The sequence below is a fragment of the Mus caroli genome, unplaced genomic scaffold (genome assembly GCF_978045245.1).
Source record: "Mus caroli unplaced genomic scaffold, Mus_caroli_1 scaffold_3, whole genome shotgun sequence".
In the NCBI taxonomy this organism is placed as follows: Eukaryota; Metazoa; Chordata; class Mammalia; order Rodentia; family Muridae; genus Mus; species Mus caroli.
Window position 1 is genome coordinate 102,962,525 of NW_028227258.1, and position 27,662 is coordinate 102,990,186.

Below are 27,662 nucleotides of genomic sequence, written 5' to 3' on the forward strand. Positions count from 1 at the left end.
TTTGTTTTATCTTCATGTAGCTGATAATTTCATATTGTACACCTCAAACATCGATAACCAATAAAGAGGAAGAGGATATGTGCCTCTCCCGGGATGGAAGAGTACATGGGAAAGTCAGACACCTCACTTCACTGCTATCTCAACTGCAAACAGAAGGGGAGTCACAAACCCGGGACAAACCAGTGATTGAAGCGTCTTTGAATGTTATTGCTGTTGTTGTTACCACCATCATTAGCATATATTCCTTGTGAAGACTTACAGGGTCTATGACATGTTTTTTTATTCAAGTATATCACATGCTGTCAGCATATTTGGTACCACTACCAGCCCCCCTCTGCCCCGCCCCCAACACACACACATACACACACACACACACACACACACACACACACACACACACACACCTTTAGCTTCTCCTGGGCATCATCTGCTCACTCACCCACCCAAGCTTAATCCTCTTCCTTCCCCGCAATAGTACCTCTCCTATTTTTATGTCTAGGTTCCCCCTCCCTTTGTTAGGAGATGGGAGAGGTCACGAAAGGAAAGAACTTGTAGCCCCTGAGCCAGCCCGGGCCACAGAGCCTGCCACCAGACAGGAAAAGCCCAGGGCTTCCCAACACGGGAGGAGCAAACGCGCAGGCAAGCCTGGGTTGGCGCTGGTGGTCCCGGGTCTATGGCCCGCCCATTCCCAGAAGCCGAGGCTATAGCTGCGTCACCTGCCCCGCCCTCCTCCCGAGTGAAGACCCCTAGAGGCTAAGCAGACCCCAAAGGCGGTGCAATTCCATTGGCCCAAGGCAGAGGTGAGCGGCTGCTAATCCCCTCGGGAAGTGAAGGGACCCAGAGAGTCTGGTAGATGTGGGAGCTGGGGTTCAGGGCGAGACAGAGGGTGGGATGGGCAGAAGGGTCCAGGAAAAGGAAAGTACTGGAGGGGAGTTGGGACAAAAGCAGCGACCAAGGGAACGTCACTTCAGTGACTGAAGCCAGGCAAAAGGAGCGGGAAGGATTATATGTAGCCTGGGACGCTTTCATAAACACTGATGACGTGTTTGTGCAAAGCAAGCAATTTGAGGAGAAACGCCTGGGACTTCGGAAAGAAGGAGTGATTGATTAGTACTTGTAAGTTTAGGTGAGTTTAAGGAGAACTAACTAACCTATACTATTGAGGGAGAAGGAAGAGCATTCCAGCAGCAGCAGCAGCAGCAATCGGATAAAGGAAAGCTTTGGTTAGTTTGGAAGTGTATGATACCATTAAAATAACAGAAGCGCCTCCAGTTCTCTGAAGCGTCAGTCCCCCAGCTAGTGAAGACTAAGCCTACTAAGCCTTTTGCTCCCTTTGGAAGCAAAGAACTTTCCTTCAATCGGGTGAAGGCTCTCCTCAGAAGATTTCCTGTCTCTGCCTATGTTCCAAGAGGATTCAAAAGCAAGACAGAAGAGCTCAGGTATTGCCAACTCTTTTGTTAAATACAGTTTGAGGCGTAAGTGTACGGGAATTCATGTGGTATTCATTTACGGCTCTATTCTCTTATAACTAACTCTTAAGGTGCATATATCTCTTCTGTTTCCCAGCTACCTTGTACCATCTTTGTTTATCTAATAATAGCAAGCTCATCTGCTTTTTAATCATCACGCAGAGAGTATTCAAAAATATTCTGTGATGTAGCAGTGACAGTGTAGGCATAGAAGTAATCATTAGTAAATCTTAATTTGGGTTAAACTCATTCATAACAGTTCCAGGTTGGGAGGGATCACTGAGCCTTCGCCACGTGCGGGTTAAAGATATTTTCTAACAAGAGAAGCAGAATTCTTCCTTGGCCATGCTCCCCATCACTGTGTCAGTAAGGAGAGGGGTGTTTCCAAGCGGAGAAAGAGCAGACAGTGTTATGCCTGCAAAGTCAGAGTGGCTGCTATCGTGCTAGGCTGAGACTCAGCCCTCCCAGCTGGTCAGTTTACTGTCCTCCTGGTCATTAGTTAGCTCTGAAAAGGCCCATGTGTCCTTATTGGCAAGGACTTGCAGACATGCTAGAAAGAAATTTGACCTTTTTTTCTAGTGGGTTATGACAGCTGTAAAAGTGTTTTGGAAGGTTAAGTCAAATAAATAAAACACATATTAAATAATACAATGTTACAAAAATTGATCATATAAAGAAGTACATTCATAAATGCAATGTGAAAAAAATATATATAACTTTTATCTATTTACTGATGCAGAGTTTTCTAAATTGCACGTGTACTATTTTTATATTTATAAAAATATTTTTAAAAATGTATATAAAAGTGTAAAAGGCTCTTGGTCAAACAAGAGACTTAAATTTATGAACTTTAATTGTCCCGATAACATTATTATGGTCTCTAATGACAGGGATCCTGCTTTTCATTGGGAAATGAGAAGCTATGAAGATATGTTTACAATAATAAGCCCATTTAGTGATAAAGTCCAATGGGAGGCTAGCACACACTGGTTTATAAAGAGAACAGTTTCCTGAGTCTATGCCAGTTTACACTCTAGGGAATAAGATTTCCTCTTTTTCCAGATTTCACTAGCATTTGTTGTCATCATTTATCTTCTTGATGATGAGCATTAGAAGTGGAATAAGATAGAATCTCAAAGGAATGTCAATTTGGATGCCCTGAACAATCTTTCAGGTCTTTCTTTCAGTTCACTAGTCTATCCATTTATTGGATAATTGGGGGAGGGTGTTAATTTTTTTTTTTTGCAGTTCTTATGGAATTCCAGAAAGCAAACAAACAAACAAACATAAAAACCTCTGAAACTAGAACTACCAATCCATTACTGGGTATGTTACAAAGAGAAGTCTGCACAGCATTTATTGCTACATTGTTCATTATTCACGACAGCCAAGAATGTGGAACCGAATTACGTAGCCGTCAAAATATGAACGGATAAAGAAAATGTGGAAATGTGTACAACAGAGTCCCATGTGGCCATAAAAGAGTGAAATCATGACATATGCAGGAAATGGATGCAACTTGAAATCAATTGGGCTAATCAAAACAAGACAGACTCAAAAGGGAAACACCGTGTAGCTTCTCTGACAAACAGAAGCTGGATTTACAGTTGTACGTGTGCATGTGTGTTTAGAATTTTATTTAGTTACACACTTTTCTAATCTGTGAGTGTGTATTTAGGCATGCATGTAAAGCAAAAACAAGCTAGCTGGGGTGGGTAGGAGAGACTGCAATAAGGAGGGGAGCTAATAAGAACAAAGCATAGTAACATAGGTGCCAGGATGAAATGCATTAATTTTTATGCTAACTAAACCACAGACAGGAGGCACACATTCAAACCAGCACATCCTGGGTGAAATCCCAGCACAGAGAAGGGGAAGTAGACACAAAGTTCTGCCACTAACCAAGAAGCCATTTGCAGTTGCTGCCTGCTGGGAGGGGGATACCAGTTTTCTCCAGTCTGACACTGTGTATAACAACCAGTTGACAATACAAAGTTGGCACGATGGATGGTTTTTGTGCTATTTTTCTTTTTTTTTTCTTACTGTTTTGTTGTGGTGGTGGTTGTGGTGGTGGTGGCGGTGGTTGTGGTTTTCATTTGTTTCTTTTGAGAGAGAGAAGGAACATGAAGTTGGGTGGGTGGGAAGCTGGAAAGGATCTGGAAGAAGTTGGGGAAGGAGAAAAATTGTATGGAGCATATTTAAACGTTTAAAAAAAAAGGTTCATTTTGCCACAAAAAGGTGTGGATTAAATTAACCAGTTACGACTCTTAAAGAAAATATCCCCAATTATCCCGAGTTGCTATGTATGCTGTGCCTAGGACTTTGCTTGAACTGGCCCTATAACTCTGGTGTGGTGTCTTTTCAGGATGCAGAAGAGAGGCAGGGAAGTCAGCTGCTTGCTGATCTCCCTCACTGCCATCTGCCTGGTGGTCACCCCTGGAAGCAGGGCCTGTCCTCGCCGATGTGCCTGCTATGTGCCCACAGAGGTGCACTGTACATTTCGGTACCTGACCTCCATCCCAGACGGCATCCCAGCCAATGTGGAACGAGTCAATTTAGGGTGTGTGGACCTTGCCTGATCCCCTTCTCAGAAAGGGACCACTGATCTTCCTGGTACTTTGTCCCCCCCAAAACACCTGTGATTACTTTTAATAGTTTTCTTCTAAAATGGGTTTATACGAACCTTATATTGCAGAGACAATGAGCATTTTATCCCAATAGTCTTTTACTAGAACTTGAAGCCCCTCTTCGTTGTTTGGGAGGCTCGTAATTGTGGGGCAGCTTTATTCTGAATGAATTTTAAATGAAAAAGATCCAGTTTCTGTTAACAATCATTATGATACCAAGGAAGAGGAATTGTCATTGAATATTTTTTTTAAAATGGCATTTCTTTTGCAATTTATAAATACCCATCACAAAATGGCTTACTTAAAATACTTGCCTTACTAAATCTGACAAATTATGGTGATATTTTGAAGGTTTATGAAAAATTGTTTATGTGTATAAATGCACAAGTAATGGGATATGCCATCACCTATGTGACATTAGTGAGCACCTACAGTATGCCAAGCACTAGTGTTCACATTTGGAGGAAGTAATGGGGATGGGGGAGCAACAAGGATTATAACCGTATACCCAGTGCCTTGGAAGCAATTGCAAGCAGTAAAGACTGACACTGTGTCCTCCCTATGAGGGAGGGGCCTTGGGCTGAGCACTTTGCAACGAGCATTTGCTCATTGTGCTGGCAAGTTTTATGATAACTTGACCCAAGCTAGAGTCACTGGAGAGGAAGGAACTTCAACTGAGAAAATGCCTGAAGATTAGATTATAGGCAGGCCTGTGGGGCATTTTCTTAATTAGTGATTCATGGGGTAGGGCCCAGTCCTTTGTGCGTGGTACCATTTCTCAGGCTCTATAAAGAAAAAATCAGGCTGAGCAAGTCTCAAGGAGCAAGTCAGTGAGCAGCAGCCCTCATGATCTCTGTTTCAGCTCCTGCCTCCAGGTTCCTGCCCTATTTGAGTTCCTGTCCTAGCTCCCTACAGTGATGAACAATGATGTGGAAGTATAAGCCACATAAATCCTTTCTTCCCCAACTTGCTGTTGGTCATGATGTTTCATCACAGCGATAATAGTCCTCATTAAGATGCTGGTGTTTATAACACCTTTGGATTAAATTCTGTTATCTATAGCTGAGGAAAATGGAGCATAGAAAGTCTCCAGACTACACCACAGTGTAATTTGGGCCTGAGCTTAGAATCACACCCACATGCACTCCACTGCCTGGGCTTCTTAACTGGAACACAGTTGTAAAGAAATTTTCTGTTTGTTTCCGTTTTGACATGTGGACTTTAATTGAAGATTAATCTGAAGCCAAAAATGATTTTTTTTCCAGGTATAACAGCCTCACTAGATTGACAGAAAATGACTTTTCTGGCCTGAGCAGACTGGAGTTACTCATGCTGCACAGTAATGGCATTCACAGAGTCAGTGACAAGACCTTCTCAGGCTTGCAGTCCTTGCAGGTGAGAGGGGTAGAGGGTGATGGAGGCTGAGAAGAGAGGTGCAACTGTGGGGTATACCCAAAAGCTGCTGATTCCCGTGGGAGACATTCTATAAACTAGAGGCAGATATCAAGGAAGGATTTCAATTGTAATGCAATTTTATGGGAAATTTTGAATATTTAAAAAAATGCTGGGGAAAATGTTTACACAATTGCTAGGACCTAATTTAGGATCCCCAGTAGCCACATAAAAAGCACAGCATGGTGGCAGACACCTGCAATTCCTGTCCCTGGAAGCACCTGTGTCAGAATCCCAGAGACTCATTGGCCAGGCACTCTATTCAATCAATGAACTCCATATTCAGTGACAAAACTTGACTCAGAAACTAATGTGGAAAACATCAGGAAGACAGCCAACATCTGGTATCTACTTATGCATCAATAAGGGATCACAGAGAGAAGGGAAGAAAAAGGAAGGAAGGAAGGAAGGAAGGAAAGAAGGAAGGAAGGAAGGAAGGAAGGAAGGAAGGAAGGAAGGAAGGAAGGAAGGAAGGAAGGGAGGGAGGGAGGGAGGGAGGGAGGGAGGGAGGGAGGGAGGGAGGAAGAGAGGGAGAGAGGGAGGAAGGGAGGGAGAAGGAAAGGGAAAGGAAAAAAGAGATGGGGAGGGAGGGAAGTAAAGGAAAGGGGAGAAAGAAGAGAAGGAAGGAAAATAAATAAATTTTCAGGAATTACTAAACCTTTAAATTTTATCCATAAAAGGTCATTTCTACCTGTTTGTCTGGAAGTAGAGTGGGATTCCTTAATATAAGGACAGTCTTTAACATAATGGCATTTTATAAACCATTACAAATTTTGAGTTTTCTCTACTTTTTATCCTCTACCATCTTCAAACTGAAACTACAATTATTCCCACAAATGAAGAAAATGCTGTAAGAGTTTTCACACACCGAAGTGGGAAACTTAAGGACTAGACAAGTCTAGCAATGAGAATGAGGAGAACAAAAGAGACTGCACAGGGAGCCCTTTCTCTGCTTATAATCTTGACACTTGAGAAGCTAATTGACACTGCATGGTAACTACTCAACTCTTTAAGCAAACAATGCTGTTGTTCGTGAAAAGCACAATAAAGTACATATGTCCCATAATATTCATCATAATTTGCATGCAGCACATAATAGCAATCAAAGCAATAACACCCACTGTTCACAGAGACTTTAAACATGAAACTGGAGCTATGTCTAGTGTTTTGACATAGAGTACATAGTATGCTGTGTCTGTATGTAACAATGTTGATTTAGGTCATCAGACAGCATTTGGGACATGTATCTTCAGGAGGAATCATTCATGTATCTTGCCTGAAATTCTCCACCTACGTTTATTCTCTTAGCCAGGTTTTTCTCTGATGGAGAAATATTGGGTTTGAGGTTTTACTCCCAGGTAACATTTAGGGAAAAGCTGTCTATGTTCTCAGTTTGGCTTTTATTTATGAGGGATGTTGGTATTCCAGAAAATTCTCTTTTGAAGAGATTACAATTTAGGTCAAAACAGAAAAATATGTAAAAAGTTATTGTTTTTATTAGTATTTCATGTTCTTTTCTTTTTAAAAAATGGTATGCTTAGAACTAATTAAGAGGGATTAGAAAATAATCAGAGAGGGATTTGATGAATGCTAAAGCATCATGAAAAATTCAAAATTTTTTGGCTTCTAATTCAGAATCAATTAAATTCATATTACTGAAAAAGACAGCACACCAGATATGTGCCAGCTGAGGAGTGGATAAACTGTGTAATGTGAGTGCTATGTAGAAACAGAAAGGAGTGAAGGGTTGATGTGTGCTGCAACATCTTGAAAACATTCGGCTACATGATGGAAGCCAGGCACAAAAAGCCACATATTGCATGGTTATGTTTATATGAAATGTTTAAAATACATGGATTCTTAGCAAACAGAGTAAGATGTTACTTAGGGTCAGGAAAAGATTTAAAAAAAACTATTGATGCGGATTGATCTTAATTTGGGGAAAAGACAATTTCCTAAGACGAAATAGTTGAGGTAGATAAAGTTATATCCCTGTGGATATTGTAATAAACCAGCATGCTGTGCTCTAAGAAGGGCCTAATGAAGGGGCAGGAGGAAATGAGATGGTAGAAAGGAAAGTCACATACCATGGCTTCTCTCATGGGTGGAATCTAGATATGTTAATATATTGACATAAAGGAAGGAATTGTTTAGGGAAGGATCAAAACCAACAGGAGTGAGAGGGAGACAATAGGAACCAATGAGAGGCAAAGTTCATGGTCAATGTGTGTGGAGACACCATAATGAAACTCTTTTTTTGTTTGCTAACTAAAGCCACTAAAATCTAAAAACAAAACATTTTGCACAAGAATTATTATTCAATAAAGATGTTAAAATGGGGGAAGTTGAAGTTCATTGATAGTCTCATAAATCTTAAATGTATTTAAACTGCTTTTTAAGTTTTTATTATTAATTACTCTTGCTGTCATTATTATTATTATTATTATTATTACCATCATCATCATCACTAATGCTTTTCACCATACACAAATGTAGGCAGAAGACTGTAATCCACTTAATGAGGCAATCTTGGAGAGGGAAAGGAAGCAGATGCGGGGCAGAGGCACACAGGAGGACAGTGAGAGGGAAATGAACAAGAAAAAAATGTGGACACATGCACAGAAATTCCATAGTCCACTACATTACTTTGTATTCTAATATTAAGAAAATAATAAAACCATTTCTGTGCACTTATCACCCAGGCTCAACAGTTATCATGGCCACAGATCCTGTCTCACTGCATCCTGTCCACCTGAGTCCACTTAGCGTTCTGAATCCAATCCAGGGCATGATGCTTACGCCTACACAGAACTAAAGATTAAAGAGAGTTTAAAAGTAACCATGACATCTCTATGTTCCTTTAGCGATAATTCCTTAATATTTATGACTGCTTGCCTATGTTCTAATTTCTCCAATATTGTCACATTTAGTTGGCAACTACTTTGTTTGAATTGAGTTGGAATTAAGGTCCCATGAGATTAATCTCAACATCTTTCTATATTTATAAACTTTTCTCTCTTTGTGAAAGTTCCTTTGAGAAAACAAATATGCCCATATCTTTCTTTACAGGTCTTAAAAATGAGCTATAACAAAGTCCAAATAATTGAGAAGGATACTTTGTATGGACTCAGGAGCTTGACCCGGTTGCACCTGGATCACAACAACATTGAGTTTATCAACCCTGAGGCATTTTACGGACTCACCTTGCTCCGTTTGGTACATCTTGAAGGAAACCGGCTGACAAAGCTCCATCCAGACACATTTGTCTCTTTGAGCTATCTCCAGATATTTAAAACCTCCTTCATTAAGTACCTGTACTTGTCTGATAACTTCCTGACCTCCCTCCCAAAAGAAATGGTCTCCTCTATGCCAAACCTAGAAAGCCTTTACTTGCATGGAAACCCATGGACCTGTGACTGCCATTTAAAGTGGTTGTCCGAGTGGATGCAGGGAAACCCAGGTATCTATCTTGTTTGTTTCTTAGTAGTAATTAAAAAGAGGACTCAGCTGGGAAAGTGTTATCTGTAATGGGAAGTCCTAGATAATGTAGATGCAGAAAAGGAAGTCCCCAAAATGACCAGTGACAATGAACTCTGTATCCATCCACAGCTGTGTTTATGCTGCAGTGGGATAACGGGAAGCTGGGAGGCTGAGAAACTTTACTCCATGGCATTGTGTGTGAAAACTTTGCTCATCTGTGGCATAGAGAATCAAACCCATGGTTCTTGGCCTAACTATCAGGTCCTCTAGTATGGCCCAGGCCTGTTCTCATTCTCAAATTCCTCAGCCCCTGTCCTTCTCAAGCAGGCAATTTGTGTTCCAGATGCTGACACACTACACCTGTTGCAGCTTGGAACCCTGCTGTTGCCTCTGCCTATATCTCTTCCCTTCTTTTTTCTGCTTTATGTACTCTGGGATTGCAGCTCTGCTCAGCATTACCTCCACAAGGGAGTCACACTGCTTATCTGAGCATCCACATTAGAATCATGACCTCGTCACTCATAGGGTGCCTGTGCTTCCTTTCTTGAATGAACAGTATACCAAACTTACAGACTTATTAATTTATAGATTAAAATGCCTGCTGCCTTCTGCTATGTCTAATTTGTCTATCCCTAACCTCTGCAATAGATCTGGGACACAGTATGTACTTAATACTTTTAGTTAAATTGTTATTATGTAGCAATTAAGATGGTAAAAAGAAATAAGTTCACCATCTCTCTATTAGTTATCCATGGTTCTAATATGTCTCAAACATGTGTGTAAAAAGATTTTTAAAATGTATGTGTGTGTATCATGTGCCAATATACAATGTGCATATCTGCCATCTAGTTACACACACACACACACACACACACACACACACACACACACACACACACACACCACGTCAAATACAGACAAACCCATTAGGACTAAAATCTTCCAGTCATGTCTAAATGACAGGTTCTCTTGTGTTTGAATTGGCTTACTGATAATTTCACAAGAGCTATCAATCAGTCAAATCACCCTTATACTTAAATTTTTTTCCTATTCCCTAAGCATTTTGAAAGCCTCTCACAGGCACAATGTGGCTGTTTCTCTGATGCTTGCTGCAGTCCAATATTATTTACCCATAGCTTCTTGCATCTTTCATTCTTAGGTTCTTAGGTGTTGCTTTTGATATTTTCTCAGCATGCATTATTCACAGATATAAAACTAAAATCTTACTGCTCAACTCTTATGTATATCTATGTATGTAACACCTTTGCAATGCCAAATCGTAGTGTAGCATCCATAAAACCATCTCCAGTAGCAAAGTTAATAAATATGAGTGACAGAATTGAAGTCCTGCCGGCTGTCTGCCTTCCTGATACTTTCCTGCACCCTTCTCTCCCTGCCCACTCCTTTCTTTCTATCTTTACTGAGCTGCATCTTTCTTGGGCACCCCCTGGCCAGGAATCTGACATACAGATCAACCAACAGAGCTTACTGTCCTGTGGGAAGGCAAGCATTTAAACAAGACATTCCAATGGTGAGTGTTGAAGGTTAAGAGAAGAAAGCAGGGCACTGGGAGAGGTAAAGGAGGTGGCTGCTTGGATGTCAGGGCCAAGGCCTTGAGACGTGTGTGTAATGGGCAATGGGATTAAGCATGGTAGACAGACAGCTCACGCCGTTGGCTTGGCATAGAATGACAGGACTGGGAGATGGAAACCACTGGTATGCGACCTGGAAACTGATATAAAGCAGATGAAGTGACGCAGTGGGATTTGCATCTGCGCAAGCGTGAGGCCCGAAAGCTCTGGTCCAGGTACAAGCAATCATCAACACCCCAAGATAGGAGCATAATTCTGTGATGAGGTTTAACTAGGCCAGAAGCTGGCTGCGTTCACAGCTTCATGAGGTCAGATCCAGGGCAATGACAAGCAGGTAAGGTACACAGTATGTCAGCAGGTGACAGGTAATGTTGGAAAAAGCTCCTTGTGGTTGTTCAAAGCTTTTCATTCTTTCTACCTACCTCATCTGCACAATTTTTATTTTTATAAAATTTGGTAAATAATGACTGTGGGATTGCATGGCACATGGAAGTATAATAGTGTTCCCTCATCCATGAAGGATACTTTCCAGGACTTACAGTGGATGCAGAAAACCAGAAGTAGTACCAAACAATACGGTGTTTATCTCTGTACACCATGGCCCTAACTTTTGAAGTTTAAAATACGTTAGCAAAATTAACACAAGTTTCTTTTTCATTCTTCCTAATTTCACAGTTACATTCTCACCATCAATCCTATAACTCCAGCAGGTTGTTTGTAATATGTTTTTTTTTTTTCCTTTCCTAAATTGAGAAGTTTCTTTAGAAAGGAACCATGCCCGTAGCTTCTCTCTGGCATACACGATTGTCTGCATTTCCACTCTTGTATCTAAGGGCATGATTAATAAAACAGGGATTATTTGAACATAGACACTATGATACCATATGTCTAGAGATGCCTGAGGTTGCTATTTATATGATTTTAAGTGTGGAACATATTGCATGTGCCTACATGGGCAAGAATGATTGTGTCCTGTGCCGGGGGTTGGACCAACTGAGACAACATGAGATTTCATCAGGGTCCTCAGCACTACATGCGATTTAAAACTTAGGTTTATTTGAGGAGCTTTCCAGTTCATATTTTCAGCCCATGGTTAACTTCAGATGAGAGGACAGATACACACCTAAAGGGTTTAGAGTGACTTGCTTGGACCTTTACAAGGAAACCACACATGTGTGAAACTGTTCTCATGAATTACATTTAAGACATCTAATGTTTCTCTTAAGTGCTATGTTCAGCAAGTGGTTTAGGAATTACTATGTGTATGGGACAGAACAGAAGTCTCAGACTATGTGACTATAGTTTTTGGTTCAGAGATAATTCTATACCTCTTATCTAGCATTGAATGACCAGCTTTTAAAAATAGGTTCATCAGAGCACTATTTAAAATGCCCAAGTATATGTCATCTCAGTGCCCAAACAGGATGCCTTTGTGACGAGTAGTATATGATTTGCAAACTCTGATATTACTGGACACAGTCTCTCCCCTTCCCAACTAAGCTAGAGCATAAGCTGTTTTGAGGGGGGTAATGGAAAAATGCTTGCATTTTTTACTTCTATCCCAGGTCTTAGAGATTTCTAAGCAGCGTTATCTTTTTAAGTATGGTAAGGGAAGGTCTACAACTGTCCTAAAACCTTGGCATGAGGAACTGTAGTGTTATTAAGTGCTGAATGTAAGCTTATGATTTTGATTCTCTGGATAAGGAAATGTTTCATTCAATCAATTTTTATCAAGTACTAAATATATATCCAGGGCTTTCTAGGCATAATAAATGCTGCTATGGATAAGGCAAATAAACCCCCCATACCTGTGCATATTATAGTGTAGCATGATGTGTGGGCAGTATATTTTTAGAAATCATTTCAGAAGCATAAAGCATAGTAACTCAGCCATTAAATATTAAATTTTCAAAATTGCTGTTTTAAGTCCTAGTGAAAACACTTCTTTAAAGTGTTACTGTGCTAATTTATAAAGAGACCACAACTTTTGAAAATAATTAAGTTATTTTTTTCCTAGATATAATAAAATGCAAGAAGGACAGAAGCCCCTCCAGTCCTCAGCAGTGTCCCCTTTGCATGAACCCCAGGATCTCTAAAGGCAGAACTATTGCTATGGTACCATCTGGCTCGTTCCTATGTACAAAGCCAATCATTGATCCATCACTGAAGTCAAAAAGCCTGGGTATTCAGGAGGACAATGGATCTGCCTCTGTTTCACCTCAAGATTTCATAGAACCTTTTGGCTCCTTGTCTTTGAACATGACAGACCTGTCTGGAAATAAGGCCAATGTGATCTGTAGTATCCAAAAGCCTTCTAGGACATTACCAATTGCATTCACTGAAGAAAATGACTACATCATGCTAAATATGTCATTTTCAACAAATCTTGTGTGCAGTGTCAATTATGATCACATCCAGCCAGTGTGGCAACTCCTAGCTTTGTACAGTGACTCTCCTCTGATATTAGAAAGGAAGTCCCAGCATACTGAGACTCCACTGCTGTCTCCCAAATATAAACAGGTGGCTCTTAGGCCTGAGGACACTTTTACCAACATAGAGGCTGATTTCAGAGCAGATCCTTTTTGGGTCCAACAAGAAAAAATTTCCCTGCAGCTCAACAGAACTGCCACCACACTTAGCACATTACAGATCCAATTTTCCACTGATGCTCAAATCACTTTACCAAAGGCAGAGATGAGACCGGTGAAACTCAAATGGACCATGATTCAGATGATGAACAATACCAGACTGGAACATACTGTTTTGGTTGGTGGCACTATTGCCCTGGACTGTCCAGGCAAAGGTGACCCTTCACCTCACTTGGAATGGGTTTTAGCTGATGGGAGTAAAGTGAGAGCCCCTTATGTTAGTGAGGATGGGCGATTCCTAATAGACAAAAAGGGGAAGTTGGAACTCCAGATGGCTGATACCTTTGATGCAGGTCTTTACCATTGCATAAGCACCAATGATGCTGATGCAGACATTCTCACATACAGGATAACTGTGGTAGAGCCCTATGTAGAAAACAAGCATGAAAATGGAGTTCTGCACACAGTAATTATGGGTGAGACACTTGATCTTCCGTGCCGTTCCACTGGTATTCCAGATGCTTCTATTAGCTGGATTCTTCCCGGGAACACTGTGTTCTCTCAGTCATCAAGAGACAGGCAGATTCTTAACAATGGGACCTTAAGAATATTACAGGCTACGCCAAAAGATCAAGGCCATTACCGCTGTGTAGCAGCCAACCCATCAGGGGCTGATTTTTCCATTTTTCAAGTTTCAGTCCAAATGAAAGGTCAAAGGACAATTGAGCATGACAGCGACATAGATGGATCTGGACTTGAAGAACCCAAGCCCAGTGTTCTCCTTAAGCAGCCACCATCTTTGAAACTCCCTGCATCATCTTTGACAGGGACAGAGGCTGGAAAACAAGTCTCTGGTATACATAAGAAAAACAAACATAGAGACTTAACACATCGACGGCGTGGGGATTCCACTCTCCGGAGATTCAGGGAACACAGGAGGCAGTTCCCTCTCTCTGCTCGGAGAATTGACCCCCAACACTGGGCAGCACTTTTAGAAAAAGCAAAGAAGAATTCTGTTCTAAGGAAGCAAGAAAATACCACAGTAAAGCCAATGCCACTGGCTATTCCACTTGTGGAACTCGCTGGGGAGGAAAAAGATGCCTCCGGCCTGACTCCTCCAGATGAAGAACTCACAGTTCTGAAAACTAAGGCCTTTGGTGTCCCAGAAAGGTCACCAACTGCTGACTCTAGACCAGTAAATCATGGCTTTGTGACAAGTTCAGCTTCTGGCACAGAAGTCTCCTCAACCGTGAATCCGCAAACACTACAACCCAAGCACCTTCCTGATTTCAAATTATTTAATGTTATTGACAGTACAGCTGTGTCAAAGAGTATGACCTGGCCTGTAACAAGCAAAATAGAAGATACAACACACCAAAACCCAATCATTATCTTTCCATCAGTAGCTGAAATTCAAGATTCTGCTCAGGTTGAGAGAACATCTTCCCAAAGTGCACACCCCGCAACAGGGGGAGCCATGGCTACCTATGGCTATACCAGCATGCTTAGTAGCGTCACCAACAAAGCCAATACAGTCTTGCAGTCAGTAAATCCAACAGAAAGTTATGGACCTCAGATACCTATAACAGAAGTAAGTAGAGTTAGCAGTAATAACTCCTTTGCTCACACTACTAAAGATCCAGGCTTCTCCAAGCACCCTTCAGATTCCCACACCACTGCCCCTTCTTTATTTCAAACTCCTAGAAACAACAGTACAGGTAACTTGGGAAGAGAGAGGACAATTTGGAGCAGAGGGCAAGCTATAAGTCCATATAGAACTCCAGTTCTCCGTCGGCATAGACACAGGATTGTGAGGCCAGCACTCAAGGGACCTGCTAACAGAAATGTAAGTCAAGTTTCAGTCACAGAGCCCCCTGGGATGTGCCGAACCTGTTCTTCCACAGAAATGCTCACCATAACTACAGCAGCACTGTCAGTTACAGGCTCATTCCACAGTACCCTCCCCAAAGCTAACAATGTTGGGATTATTTCAGAAGAGTCTACCACTGTGGTCAAGAAGCCATCATTACTATTTAAGAACAAACAAGATGTAGATATAGAGACAATCACAACCACTATAAACTATTTCAGAAGTGAAAGTACCCTCATGACTCCCACTGAAGCAAGCATGATTTCTGCTCCAACATCTGTATCCCTGGGAAAAACTCCTATAGACAATAGTGGTCACCTGAGCATGCCTAGGACCATCCAAGCTGGAACAGATTCAGTGTTGACACCACCCCTTTCCAGTCCGCTTAGCCAACCCTCAATACCAACAAAAGCAACACGCACAAAATTCTCAAGAAGGAAAATTCCCTGGCACCCAATCTTGGCAAATAACCATAGCAAAGAGGGGATGTTAAAGAATCTGCATCAGTTTGGTTTACAAAAGAACACAGCCACTAAGCCTCCTGAAAAAGCTCCTCTTTTACCCACAGATCATGGTTCCTCTTCACCTTCTACAACACTCTTGGCAAGTCTGTCGCCAGCTCAGTCTGCAACAATGGCTGCCACTCGGCACAATGGCACTGAAGTACAAGGTGCCAGAAGTCTCTCTGTCAACTCCTTCCCAGTGCTTCCTAGCACCACAAGAAAGAGATCTAGTACATTAAGCTTCCTGTCAACTCCTCCTGTTATTTCATCTGCCATTATCTCTGAAACCCAAGAAGCACGATCCAAAAAAGCAAAAGACCAAACAAAGGGGTCTCTGAAGAACAAGAAAGGCCCAACCATCACCCCCAGGCAGATTTCTGGCTATAGCACATACTCAGTTCCAACAACAGCTGATACTCCCTTGGCTTTCAGTCATTCCCCGGGACAAGTCACTGCTAGGACTGTAAGTACAGCTGCTCCTCACTCAGCAGCTTCTCTCCTGGGCATAACTGAACTGTCCCAGAAATGCACTCATACTTCGGGAAATATAACAGCTTCGGAAACAACTCTGTTGAGCAAATCACAGGAGAGCACCGCAATGAAAAGAGCCTCTGCCACACCACCACTCCTCAGCAGTGGGGCACCCCGAATGCCTACTTCTTCCCCTCTTCCCTTCACTAAGGTTGTGGTTACAGACAGTGAGGTCCCAGCAGTTTTCAAGATGATGTCAAATAGAATGGTCACCATATATGAATCTTCAAAGCACGATACAGATCTGCAGCAACCCTTAGCAGAGGCTAGCCCCAATTCTGAGATCTTAACTGGAACCACTGACTTTCCCCTCTCTAGTCTGTTGACCTCCACTCCTATGCCAGCACCAAGAGTGGATAAACCACAGGATTCTAAATGGAAGCCTTCTCCCTGGCCAGAAAACAAATTTCAGCTCAGGTCACACTTAGAAACCATTGAAAAGGGCAAAAGGCCAGAAATAAGCCTGTCACCCCGCCTCAGCTTTCCAGAGGCCAGCACTCATGCCTTGCATTGGAGTGCACAGAGGCATGCAGAAAAGAGTGTCTTTGATAAGAAACCTGCTCAAAACCCAACTTCCAAACACCTACCCTACGACTCTCTGCCTAAGACTATATTGAAGAAGCCAAGAATAATTGGAGGAAAGGCTGCAAGCTTTACTGTTCCAACTAATTCAGATGTCCTTCTTCCTTGTGAGGCTGTTGGAGACCCAAAGCCCACCATCCACTGGACTAGAGTCTCATCAGGTACTTGGAACCATTAGCTATAACCTTAGTTACAAAACAGGGACACAATCAGACCTTCCAGGATAGTAATCAAAGAACCAACACTAGTTTTAAATTTCTTCAAAATATAAAAGCTAGATTTGACTTTTTAAGTGTGTGTGTGTGTGTGTGTGTGTGTGTGTGTGTGTGTACCAGATTTCCTGGAGCTGGAACTACTTCTCTAGCCCCTACCAGAAGGTTTTAAACTTTATATTTATTTTATGTGTATGCATGTTTGGCCAGCATATGTGTATATGCACACATGTGCCTGAAGTAAACACAGGTCAGAACAGGTTATCATACATCCTGGAATTTGAATTACAGATAATTGTGAGCCAGCATGTGTGCACTGGGAACTGAATCTAGGTTCTCTGCAACAGCAACTAGTGTTCTCACCTGCTGAGCCATCTCTCTTCCCCTACTAGAAACGTTTCTTTTTTATAATGTGTTAAGAATGGTTTGAGAGGTAGCTAGATGGCTCTGTGTGTAAAGGGCACATATTGCCAAGCTTGAGGATGTCAGCTTAGTCTCTGGAACAGACATGGCAGAGAGAACCAACTCCCTCAGATTGTTTTCTTATCACTACCCACTGGCAATGGCATGCATGTGCCCATACATATACACACAAATCATTAAAACGAGATTGTTTTCTTATCACTACCCACTGGCAATGGTATGCATGTGCCCATACATATGCACACAAATCATTAAAACGTATTGATAAGGGAAATTTAAAAGAGTAATTATTAAGGCTAGATAGGATAGCACATGCCTATACTGCCAGCAACGGAGATGAATTCAATGCCAGCCTAGGCTATAAAATTAGATCCTGTCTTAAAACATTTTAAAACAACATTTAGGACCAATTATTTCTCTGATATTAAATTGTCTGCACTAAAACCATATACATATAGATAACATTGTATAGACTGAGAAGATCATGTTTATATACTTATATATATTTATAATTTATATGTATATATATCAAAAATTAAAGAAAAAGAGGCCATAAATTTGAAAGAGAGCAAGAGGAGATAAATGAAGAAATTGGAGGGAGGAGAAAGGGTGAAATGACCTATTCAAAAATAAAAACATTAAAATAAATGAATAAAAATGTTAAAGCCAAAATACTTTGAAAATTGATCATATATGTATATATAAAATTTTACATAAATGTCATGTTGAACTATCTGGATTTTAAATTTAAATTTATGTGCATAAAAAATTGAAAGACAGCTTTAACCACCTGAAGACTATGCTTTTTAATTTAATTGTACTTTTTGTCAGTTCAACAATGATCACGAATTCTATGATTTCTTTTTTTCATTTTATCAGGACGTGAAATATCCCGAGGGATACAGAAAACCCGGTTTCATGTGCTTCCCAATGGCACCTTGTCCATCCAGAGGGTCAGCATTCAGGACCGTGGACAGTACCTGTGCGCTGCCTCTAATCCACTAGGTATAGACCACCTTCATGTCACTTTGTCTGTGGTCTCCTATCCTGCTAGGATTCTGGAGAGTCATGTCAAGGAGATCACAGCTCATTCTGGAAGTACTGTGAAACTTAAGTGTAGAGTAGAAGGTATGCCAAGACCTACAATTTCCTGGATACTCGCTAACCAAACAGTGGTCTCGGAAACACCCGAGGGAAGCCGAAAGTTCTGGGTAACACCCGATGGAACGTTGATCATCCATAATCTGAGTCTTTATGATCGTGGTTTTTACAAGTGTGTAGCCAACAACCCATCTGGCCAGGATTCACTGTTGGTTAAGATACAAGTCATCACAGCTCCCCCTGTTATTATAGAGCAAAAGAGACAAGCCATCGTTGGGGTTTTAGGTGAAAGTTTGAAACTGCCCTGCACTGCAAAGGGAACTCCCCAGCCCAGTGTTCATTGGGTCCTCTATGATGGGACTGAACTGAAACCACTGCAGTTGACTCATTCCAGGTTTTTCTTGTATCCAAATGGGACCCTGTATATAAGAAACATCGTTTCTTCTGTCAGGGGCACTTATGAATGCATTGCTACCAGCTCCTCGGGCTCAGAGAGAAGGGTAGTGATCCTTAGAGTAGAAGAGCAAGAGACAATCCCCAGGATAGAAACTGCCTCGCAGAAATGGACAGAGGTGAATTTGGGTGAGAAATTACTACTGAACTGCTCAGCTACTGGGGATCCAAAACCTACAATAATCTGGAAGTTACCATCCAAGGTTGTCATTGACCAGTGGCACAGGTAAGCCTTTCTGTTAAAATTATCTCCTTTGTCTACTTGATGTTACCTATACAAACCTTTTTTACTGTGCTCTTTCTAAAAATTGCTATTCATTGTACACTCTTCACTATATAGTAAATCCTGTTTCTGAAAAGCAAAAATTATAGCTTGTGGACTATAAATTGTGTTCTTCATGACATTGTGCAATGCTTTTATAGAATGCTAGAAAGAGATGAAGCTGAGTGCTTTTCCGTTTACACTTATTTATTAAAATATACATGCAATAGAAATTAAACATAGTATATATGAATCTACATGGAGACTTGGAAATTGAAGGTTTTTTTTCCCTAGTGTTACAGTAAGTTGGTACACAATATAATGAATTTGCAATTTTTAATTTAAATGTCAATATTAATTTTCAGGTTTTTCAGGAATCAAAATTACCTTAAATGTTAGACTGTAGTTCACTAAGATGTAAAGTTTTAAAGTGCTAAGCTAAAGAGTGTGAACTTAGAACCCACATGCTTACATATACTTTCTCCTCTGTATGCGTTTCCCATCTTGACATTCGGTATCTTCAATATTTCACTTATCAACTTTGTACTTATTTTCACAACACCAGCTCGCTCTAGCTCTCTTTCTCTCATGCACGTGCGCACGCACACACACACACACACACACACACACACACACACACACACACACACACACACACACTGTCAGAATTGCTGCAGTTGCTCTGACTCTTAGCAGATCTATATGAATTATAGGATTGCTTTATTTACCTCTTGGAAGGAAGTGATTGGAATTTTGATGGGGTTTTCATTGAAACAACAGGTTAATAATTCTTTTGGCTTTGAGTAAGAACAGTGAAAACAGAGTTTTGTTCCAACCTAAGAAGACACACTTTTAGCCCTTTAGTCCAGTGTGATAGTTATGGTAGATTTTTTTCATATATAGGGTTTAATATTTTGAGATATGTTCCTTCAGTATAGATTTGTTGATTCATTATAAAAGCACACTAAGACTTAACCAAGTGCTTCTCTTGCTTCTGTCAAGATAGTCACATGGCTTTGTCTTTGATTGTGTTGTATTAAGTTTATTGATTTGAAATGTTAAGCCATCCCAGCATTCCTGGGGTTAACCTTAATTGATCATGTTCTATGAACATATTGAAATGCTGAACTAAGTTTACCTGTATTTTATTGAGAAAATTTGCATTTGTGTTCATCATGGGTATGGGTTTATTTTTTTGTTGTTGTTGTTTTTTTTTGTTTTGTTGCTGTGTTTTGGCTTAGAATGATGGAAATGGGTTGCCAGAGTTCCTGGCATCCTATTCATACTTTAAGAAGAAATGGAAGTAACTCTTTACATATTCATATAAACCATCAGTACAGCTGTAAGATACTAAGATTTCTTTTAGACAGAAGACTTTTCATTACTGCTATGATGTGTAATTACAGTTTCCATTTCTTGATCAGTTATACAAGGCCACACGCTTCCAGAAGCTTGCACAGGACTTCTAAAATTCATGTGATTTTGCCATATACTTTTTTTATTAGGTATTTATTTCATTTACATTTCCAGTGATATCCCAAAAGTCCCTCACCCGCTCACCCACCCACCCACTCCCACTCCTTGGCCCTGGCATTCCCCCGTACTGAGGCATATAAAGTTTGCACGACCAATGGGCCTCTCTTTCCACTGATGGCCTACTAGGCCATCCTCTGGTATATATGCAGCTAGAGTCAAGAGCTCTGGGGGTACTGGTTAGTTCATAATGTTGTTCCACCTATAAGGTTGCAGATCCCTTTAGCTCCTTGGTTACTTTCTCTAGCTCCTCCATTGGGGGCCCTGTAATCCATCCAATAGCTGACTGTGAGCATCTACTTCTGTGTTTGTTAGGCCCCGGCATAGTCTCACAAGAGACAGCTATATCAGGGTCCTTTCAGCAAAATCTTGCTAGTGTATGCAATGGGGTCAGCGTTTAGAAGCTGATTATGGGGTGGATCCCCAGATATGGCAGTCTCTAGATGGTCCATTCTTTCGTGTCAGCTCCAAACTTTGTCTCTGTAACTCCTTCCATGGGTGTTTTGTTCCCAATTCTAAGAAGGGGCAAAGTGTCCACACTTTGGTCTTCGTTCTTCTTGAGTTTCATGTGTTTAGCAAATTGTATCTTATATCTTTTTCATAGTAGTTTTAAAATAATCTTTTGTGTTTCTGTAGCATCAAGGTTCTCTAGAGAAACAGAACTAGTAGCATAAATATATACTAATCAGGAATGCAATTGGCTTATACAACAAGAGATCTGGGGAGTCCAACAATTGCTGTGTTCACATTGGAAATGCTCAGAGCCAGTAGCTACACTGTCCCTGAAGCTGAGTGTCAGTAACCCCAGTCTGGCACTAAAGGCCTGGTCTTCAGTTCAATTTGACCGACCAAGGAGTCTGACTTCTGATGTCAGCAAAGGCAGCTGCAACAGAGTAGGTCAGTTTACTAACAAGAAACAGGGGAAGTAGGTCACAGGGCTTCAATACTCTTGCTTTGGACCTTCTTATGTCACTGCTGCTGGAAGACACTGTCCACATCTAGGTTGTGTCTTTTCAATTCAATTAATCAATAAAACCTCTCCAGTCATGCTCAGATCCTAACCTAATCTAGACAACCTAGATGATCCCTCTTAGGTTTGTCTAGAGACTTGGGTCTTAAGTGATTCTAGATCCTGCCAAGTTACAATATTATTAACTATTGTTAGTAGTACAATAATGTTTCCATTTTGATTTAGGTGACTGTCAATTTTTTTTTATTAATCTATGCAAAGATTTAGAGATGGTATTTATTCCCCTTTTTTAAACCCACAGATTTCATTGCCCTTTTGGGTTTTTTTTACTTTTCATTTTTTTATTATATTACTTTTCCTTTAATTTTTTTGTTTGTTTCCCTAAGTCCTTGAGGATCCTGTGTTTGAAAAATTTTTACTAAGATTGCATATCATGCTATAAATTTTTCTTAATACTGGTTTTTCTATCATACAGATTTTGATAGTTTGTTGCAATTTTAATGTTCTTACAATTCTCTTTTAAGTTTCAATTGCCTTCTGTCCATTTAGTAGCACGTTATTTAATTTCCACTTAACTATATGGCTTTTCATTCTTAATGAATTTCATTTGTCTGAAAAGAAATACAATAAAATTTAAATTTTTAAAAATTTGACACTTGACATGTGAACTCACCTAGAGAAAATTCCATGTGCTGATGATAAGACTGTGTGTTACAGTGGCTGAATGAAGTATCCTCAAAAAGTGCATTAGATCAGTTTTCTCTATAGTGTGGTCCAACTCAGATTTGTCTTAGTTTTTCTGTATATATGTGTATGTGTGTATGTATATACATATGTGTATATGTTTTTCTATGTATATGTGTATATTAAAAATTAAATTAAAATTAAATATTGACATATCTACTATCATTGCATTGAACTTAATTCCTTAGATATAATATTATATCTAATAATATTATATATTATATATCCAGGTGGTACCATATCAAGTGTATATATTTATATCTGTTATATCATCTTTGTCCTAGCTTATTCTTGGTGCTGTGACAAACACTATGATCAAAGACAATTCAGGGGAAGAGAGGGCTTATTTCAGCTTACAGGTTATAGTCCAACATTGAGAGAACTCACAGCTGGAACTCAAGGCAGACTCAAAGCAGGAACTTGAAGAAGGAGCATGAAGACATGCTGCTTGCTTGCTTACTGAATCATATTCTGCTAGATTTCTTACACAGGTCAGACCAAAATGTTTAGGTATGGTGTCAATTAGGGAGGGCTGGTATCCCTTTGTCAATCAACACAATCCTGCACAGACATACTCACAGGCCAGTGTAGTATGCAAAAACCCATCAATTGAGACTCTCAGTTAATTTTAGGCCTTGCCAAGTTGACAGCTGAAGGAAAGACAGTCTTGTCAAACTGATGTTTTGTCTCTTTTTGAAGTTTTTTCACTTCAAAGCTACTTGGAAGTTCCCAGCCCTCTCCTAAGCAGATAAGCCTTTTCTTATGTCACTATTCTTCAAGTGTTGATTAATGGAGGATGTTACATATTGTAACGATGGTGGATCAGATTTGAGGCTTGTCACCTTAGCTTTTTTTTTAAGGTTGCCTCTTTACCAGTATTATTAATATTAACCAAGAACTTGAATCAGAAGCAGGGATTGTTTTGATAAAGAGTCTGTGTTCTTAGAAGCCCCTAAGGTAATTGTGATGCACACTAAAATTTGAGTCTGGGTCTCAAACTTAATGGCCCACGTAAGCAACTTGAGAACTTTTCTAAGCACCGAGGTCAATGTCCCTGACCAGCTCTATCTGAAACACTGTTACGAGAAACCAAGCAATGTGCGTAAGTCTGGTCCCATACAATGCTAACACAGTTTAAGGGAGGGACTGTCAAGAACCAACATTTAGGGCTTTAGTCCTTAGTGTCTGCTACACATAACCATCATGCCAGAACCCCAATGCCTAGACCTACCCCACATCACTTCTCAAACATTCTTGCCTTGAAGCATGAGCTCCAAGTATTCTGTTTACCTCATGTTGTCAAAAGAAAGGGGAAAAACACAGGTGTGCTTGAGTATGTTCTTAACACTAAAGCGAGGGTCTGCCACCTGGTGGTCAACTGTGTCAATTACGCAGCAGGTGATTCAGCTTCTAATTCATCCTAGAATGCTGTCCTCTGCAGCAGGCAAAGGACAGATTGCTTCTAGTTAAATAACTAAAAAGTTGCTTCATTAACACATTTAAAAATTAGCATCAGGCATTAACTCAGCACATACCCACGAGTTGTTTTTCATTAAGAGGAAATGCTATTTTTGTGGATCCATTTGATATATAAAATGTCTTAAAAACTGGCTACTTCCAGCATCCTTCTCACCAACAAGCTGTTTCTAAAAGTTGTATAAAAAAAGATCTGATTGAAGGCCATTTCGAAAATAACACTGTCTTCAGCAAATTATGCTTTGTTACAAAGCTTTTTTAAGCAAATGGCTTAGATAACAATAAGTGACTTAGATCTTCATTTTAACAGCTTTAAAAAATAATCCATAAAGATAATGCCATGTAAGAGAGAGAGAGAGAGAGAAGGAAAGAGGAGGAGAGGGAGAGGAAAAGGGAAAGGGAGAGGGAGAGAAGAAGAGGAAGAAGGAAAGGTGACAAGGTGATGAGCTTGATCGTGATAATTATTTTCATTTTATCTATGTGTCACAATTTCATACTAAATTATTTACATGTATGTACAACTGTGACATTCAGCTCTTAGTAAGGCTGGATAAATCATCCTATAAATAAGGCTGCTTCTACATAGTATGGTATTCTGTAAATGTGTCTACATTGGTGACAATATTTAGTCTTTTTATGTGTTAGTGCAAGGTATGCTCGTTCATTTTGGTGTGTGCACGTGTGGTGGCCAGAAGTAAATAAGCATTGGGGTCTTACACAATTGCTTCCACCGTACTCTCAGGAGGGCCTCTCACTGAGCCTAGAGCTCATCCTTCAGGTACACTGGCTGTCGAGCAAGCTCCAGGGAGCCAGCTGTGTCCATTCTGGGGTTATGGATGTGAACCACCTTGCCTAACTCTTTGTGGGCGCTGGAGATCCAAATTCAGGTCTGAAAATTGTGCACTAGGCAGCTTCCCAACTGAGTCATCCCCTAAGCCCCAATTCTCCCTGCTGCATTCTCACGTTTGTCTCTTCTCTCCTTAGAATGGGCAGCCGGATCCATGTCTACCCAAATGGCTCCTTGGTTATTGGATCGGTGACAGAAAAGGATGGTGGTGACTACTTATGTGTGGCAAGAAACAAAATGGGAGATGACCTGGTCCTGATGCATGTCCGCCTAAGACTGACACCTGCCAAAATTGAACACAAGCAGCATTTTAAGAAGCAAGTAGTCCACGGGAAAGATTTCCAAGTTGACTGCAAGGCTTCTGGCTCCCCTGTGCCTGAGGTATCCTGGAGTTTGCCTGACGGAACAGTGGTGAACAATGCAGCACAAGCTGATGACAGTGGCTACAGGACCAAGAGGTACACCCTCTTCCACAATGGAACCTTGTATTTCAACAAAGTTGGGATGGCAGAGGAAGGAGACTATATTTGCTCTGCTCAGAACACCTTAGGGAAAGATGAAATGAAAGTCCACCTAACAGTTCTAACAGCCATCCCACGGATAAGGCAAAGTGACAGGAGCAATGTAAGGATCAAGGCTGGAGACACAGCTGTCCTGGACTGTGAGGTCACTGGGGAACCCAAGCCAAATGTATTTTGGTTGCTGCCTTCCAACAATGTCATTTCATTCTCCAATGACAGGTTCATATTTCACGCCAATGGAACTTTGTCCATCAATAAAGTGAAACCGCTTGACTCTGGGAAGTATGTGTGTGTAGCTCAAAATCCTAGTGGGGATGACACTAAGACATACAAACTGGATATTGTCTCTAGGCCTCCATTAATCAATGGTTTGTATGCAAACAAAACTGTTATTAAAGCCACAGCCATTCAGCACTCCAAAAAACACTTGGACTGCAGAGCAGATGGGGTCCCACCACCCCAGATCACATGGATTATGCCAGACAATATTTTCCTCACGGCTCCATACTATGGAGGCAGAATCACGGTGCATCAAAATGGAACCTTGGAAATTCGGAACATCAGGCTTTCTGATTCTGCGGATTTCACCTGTGTGGTTCGGAGCGAAGGAGGAGAGAGTGTGTTGGTGGTGCAGTTAAAAGTGCTGGAAATGCTGAGAAGACCAACATTCAGAAACCCATTCAATGAAAAAGTAGTTGCCCAGGTTGGCAAGTCCGTAGCAATGAACTGCTCTGTGGATGGCAACCCAACACCTGAAATTATCTGGATCTTACCTGATGGCACACAATTTGCTAATGGGCCACAAAATTCCCCATATCTGATGGCAAGCAATGGTTCTCTCATTGTTTACAAAGCAACTCGGAACAAGTCAGGAAAGTATCGCTGTACAGCAAGAAATAAGGTTGGCTACATCGAGAAACTCATCCTGTTAGAAATTGGGCAGAAGCCAGTCATTCTGACATACGAACCGGGGATGATAAAGAGTGCCGGTGGGGAATCGCTATCCCTGCATTGTGTGTCTGATGGAATCCCTAAGCCGAATGTCAAATGGACTACACCAGGGGGCCTTGTGATAGACAGACCTCAAGTCAGTGGAAAATACATATTGCATGAAAATGGCACATTGGTCATCAAAGAAACAACAGTTCACGACAGAGGAAATTATGTCTGTAAGGCTCAAAACAGCATTGGCCAGGCAGTTATTACTGTTCCCGTGACGATTGTGGCCTACCCTCCCCGAATTATAAACTACCTTCCCAGGAGCATGCTCAGGAGGACAGGAGAAGCAATGCAGCTCCACTGTGTGGCCTTGGGAGTCCCCAAGCCACAAATCACCTGGGAGACACCGGGATACTCCCTGCTCTCAACGGCAACAGAAAGAAGGCCCCACAGAAGTGAGATGCTTCCCCTACAAGGCACGCTGGTCATTCAGAATCTCCGAGCCTCCGATTCTGGAGTCTATAAATGCAGAGCACAGAACGTGCTTGGTACTGATTATGCAACTACTTACATTCAGGTCCTCTGACAGGAAGGGAGAAACCAAAAATGGAACAAAAGCCAACATCTGCAGAGTTTATTTTTTGGAAGAAGTTTAATCAAAGGCAGCCATAGGCATGTAAATGAATCTGAATACATTTACAGTGTTAAATTTACAATGGACATGCAATGAGACTTGTAAAGAAATGCATTGTGAACTGATACCGAGTTTCTATGGATTTCAAAGCAAACTCTTAACTTAAGGCACTTTGATTTTGCCAACAAATAATAAAAAACATTAAGAGAAAATGATCCACTACAAATTAACAAATGGCGAATGCACCTGGATTTTCAGTAAAAAGACCTTTCTTCCGCTAACGGTTGCCAGCTGCCTTGTGTCTGTTTTCCACCAATGTTACAAACATCGCACACAGAATGAATGGAGACAACGTGAAAGGTTAGGTTTGCAGCCTGTGTTAATCTCAGTGCACAAATATCTTGCCACTGGTTTACAAACGTTTGGATAAAACCCACAGGAAACAAGCACAGAACTGTTCCGATTATGACTAGTAGATTACCATTGGTTCACACTGAAAGTTCCCATTGTCTCAATACCCGCGTTAAAAATGAAACCAAACAAGACAAAACAAATGCAAGCGAGCTTTTCTACATGTAAAGGGCAGCCTACTGCTCACACACTGGGAAGTGCAAAGCGTGTTTCACGTTTGTCCACACCTCTCTCGTCCTGAAATGCTCTAGAGGTACAGTGAAACTTCCTTATAACTTTAAAACCTTGCCCAGGCACCCATGGTTCAGAGCCATTCTTAAGACAGACTTTCTAAGGCAGAATCCCTCCAAGAGTCTAGACAACTGCTTCTATATAATGAAGTTTCACTGTATTTAAATGGTGGGCTTTATTTTCATATTTCACCGTACTAATATTACATGTT

The 27,662-nt window shown here is 40.9% G+C and overlaps 1 protein-coding gene across 2 annotated transcripts; it reads left to right on the plus strand.

The window, feature by feature from the left end:
• The first annotated feature begins 415 nt into the window (after nucleotides 1-415).
• Igsf10 (immunoglobulin superfamily member 10) lies at nucleotides 416-27,555 on the plus strand. Of its 2 annotated transcripts, XM_021157444.3 has the most exons (8): nucleotides 416-800; nucleotides 1,172-1,439; nucleotides 3,835-4,029; nucleotides 5,362-5,491; nucleotides 8,618-9,008; nucleotides 12,638-16,855; nucleotides 18,209-19,109; nucleotides 24,853-27,555. In XM_021157444.3, exons 3-8 carry the CDS (start codon nucleotides 3,836-3,838, stop codon nucleotides 26,759-26,761), a joined length of 7,743 nt encoding a protein of 2,580 aa, XP_021013103.1. In that variant the 5' UTR covers nucleotides 416-800; nucleotides 1,172-1,439; nucleotide 3,835; the 3' UTR covers nucleotides 26,762-27,555. The 2 variants fall into 2 exon arrangements, with proteins under 2 accessions (XP_021013103.1, XP_085691993.1); XM_085835867.1 differs by having other exon boundaries at nucleotides 416-1,439.
• The last annotated feature ends 107 nt before the right edge of the window (nucleotides 27,556-27,662 follow it).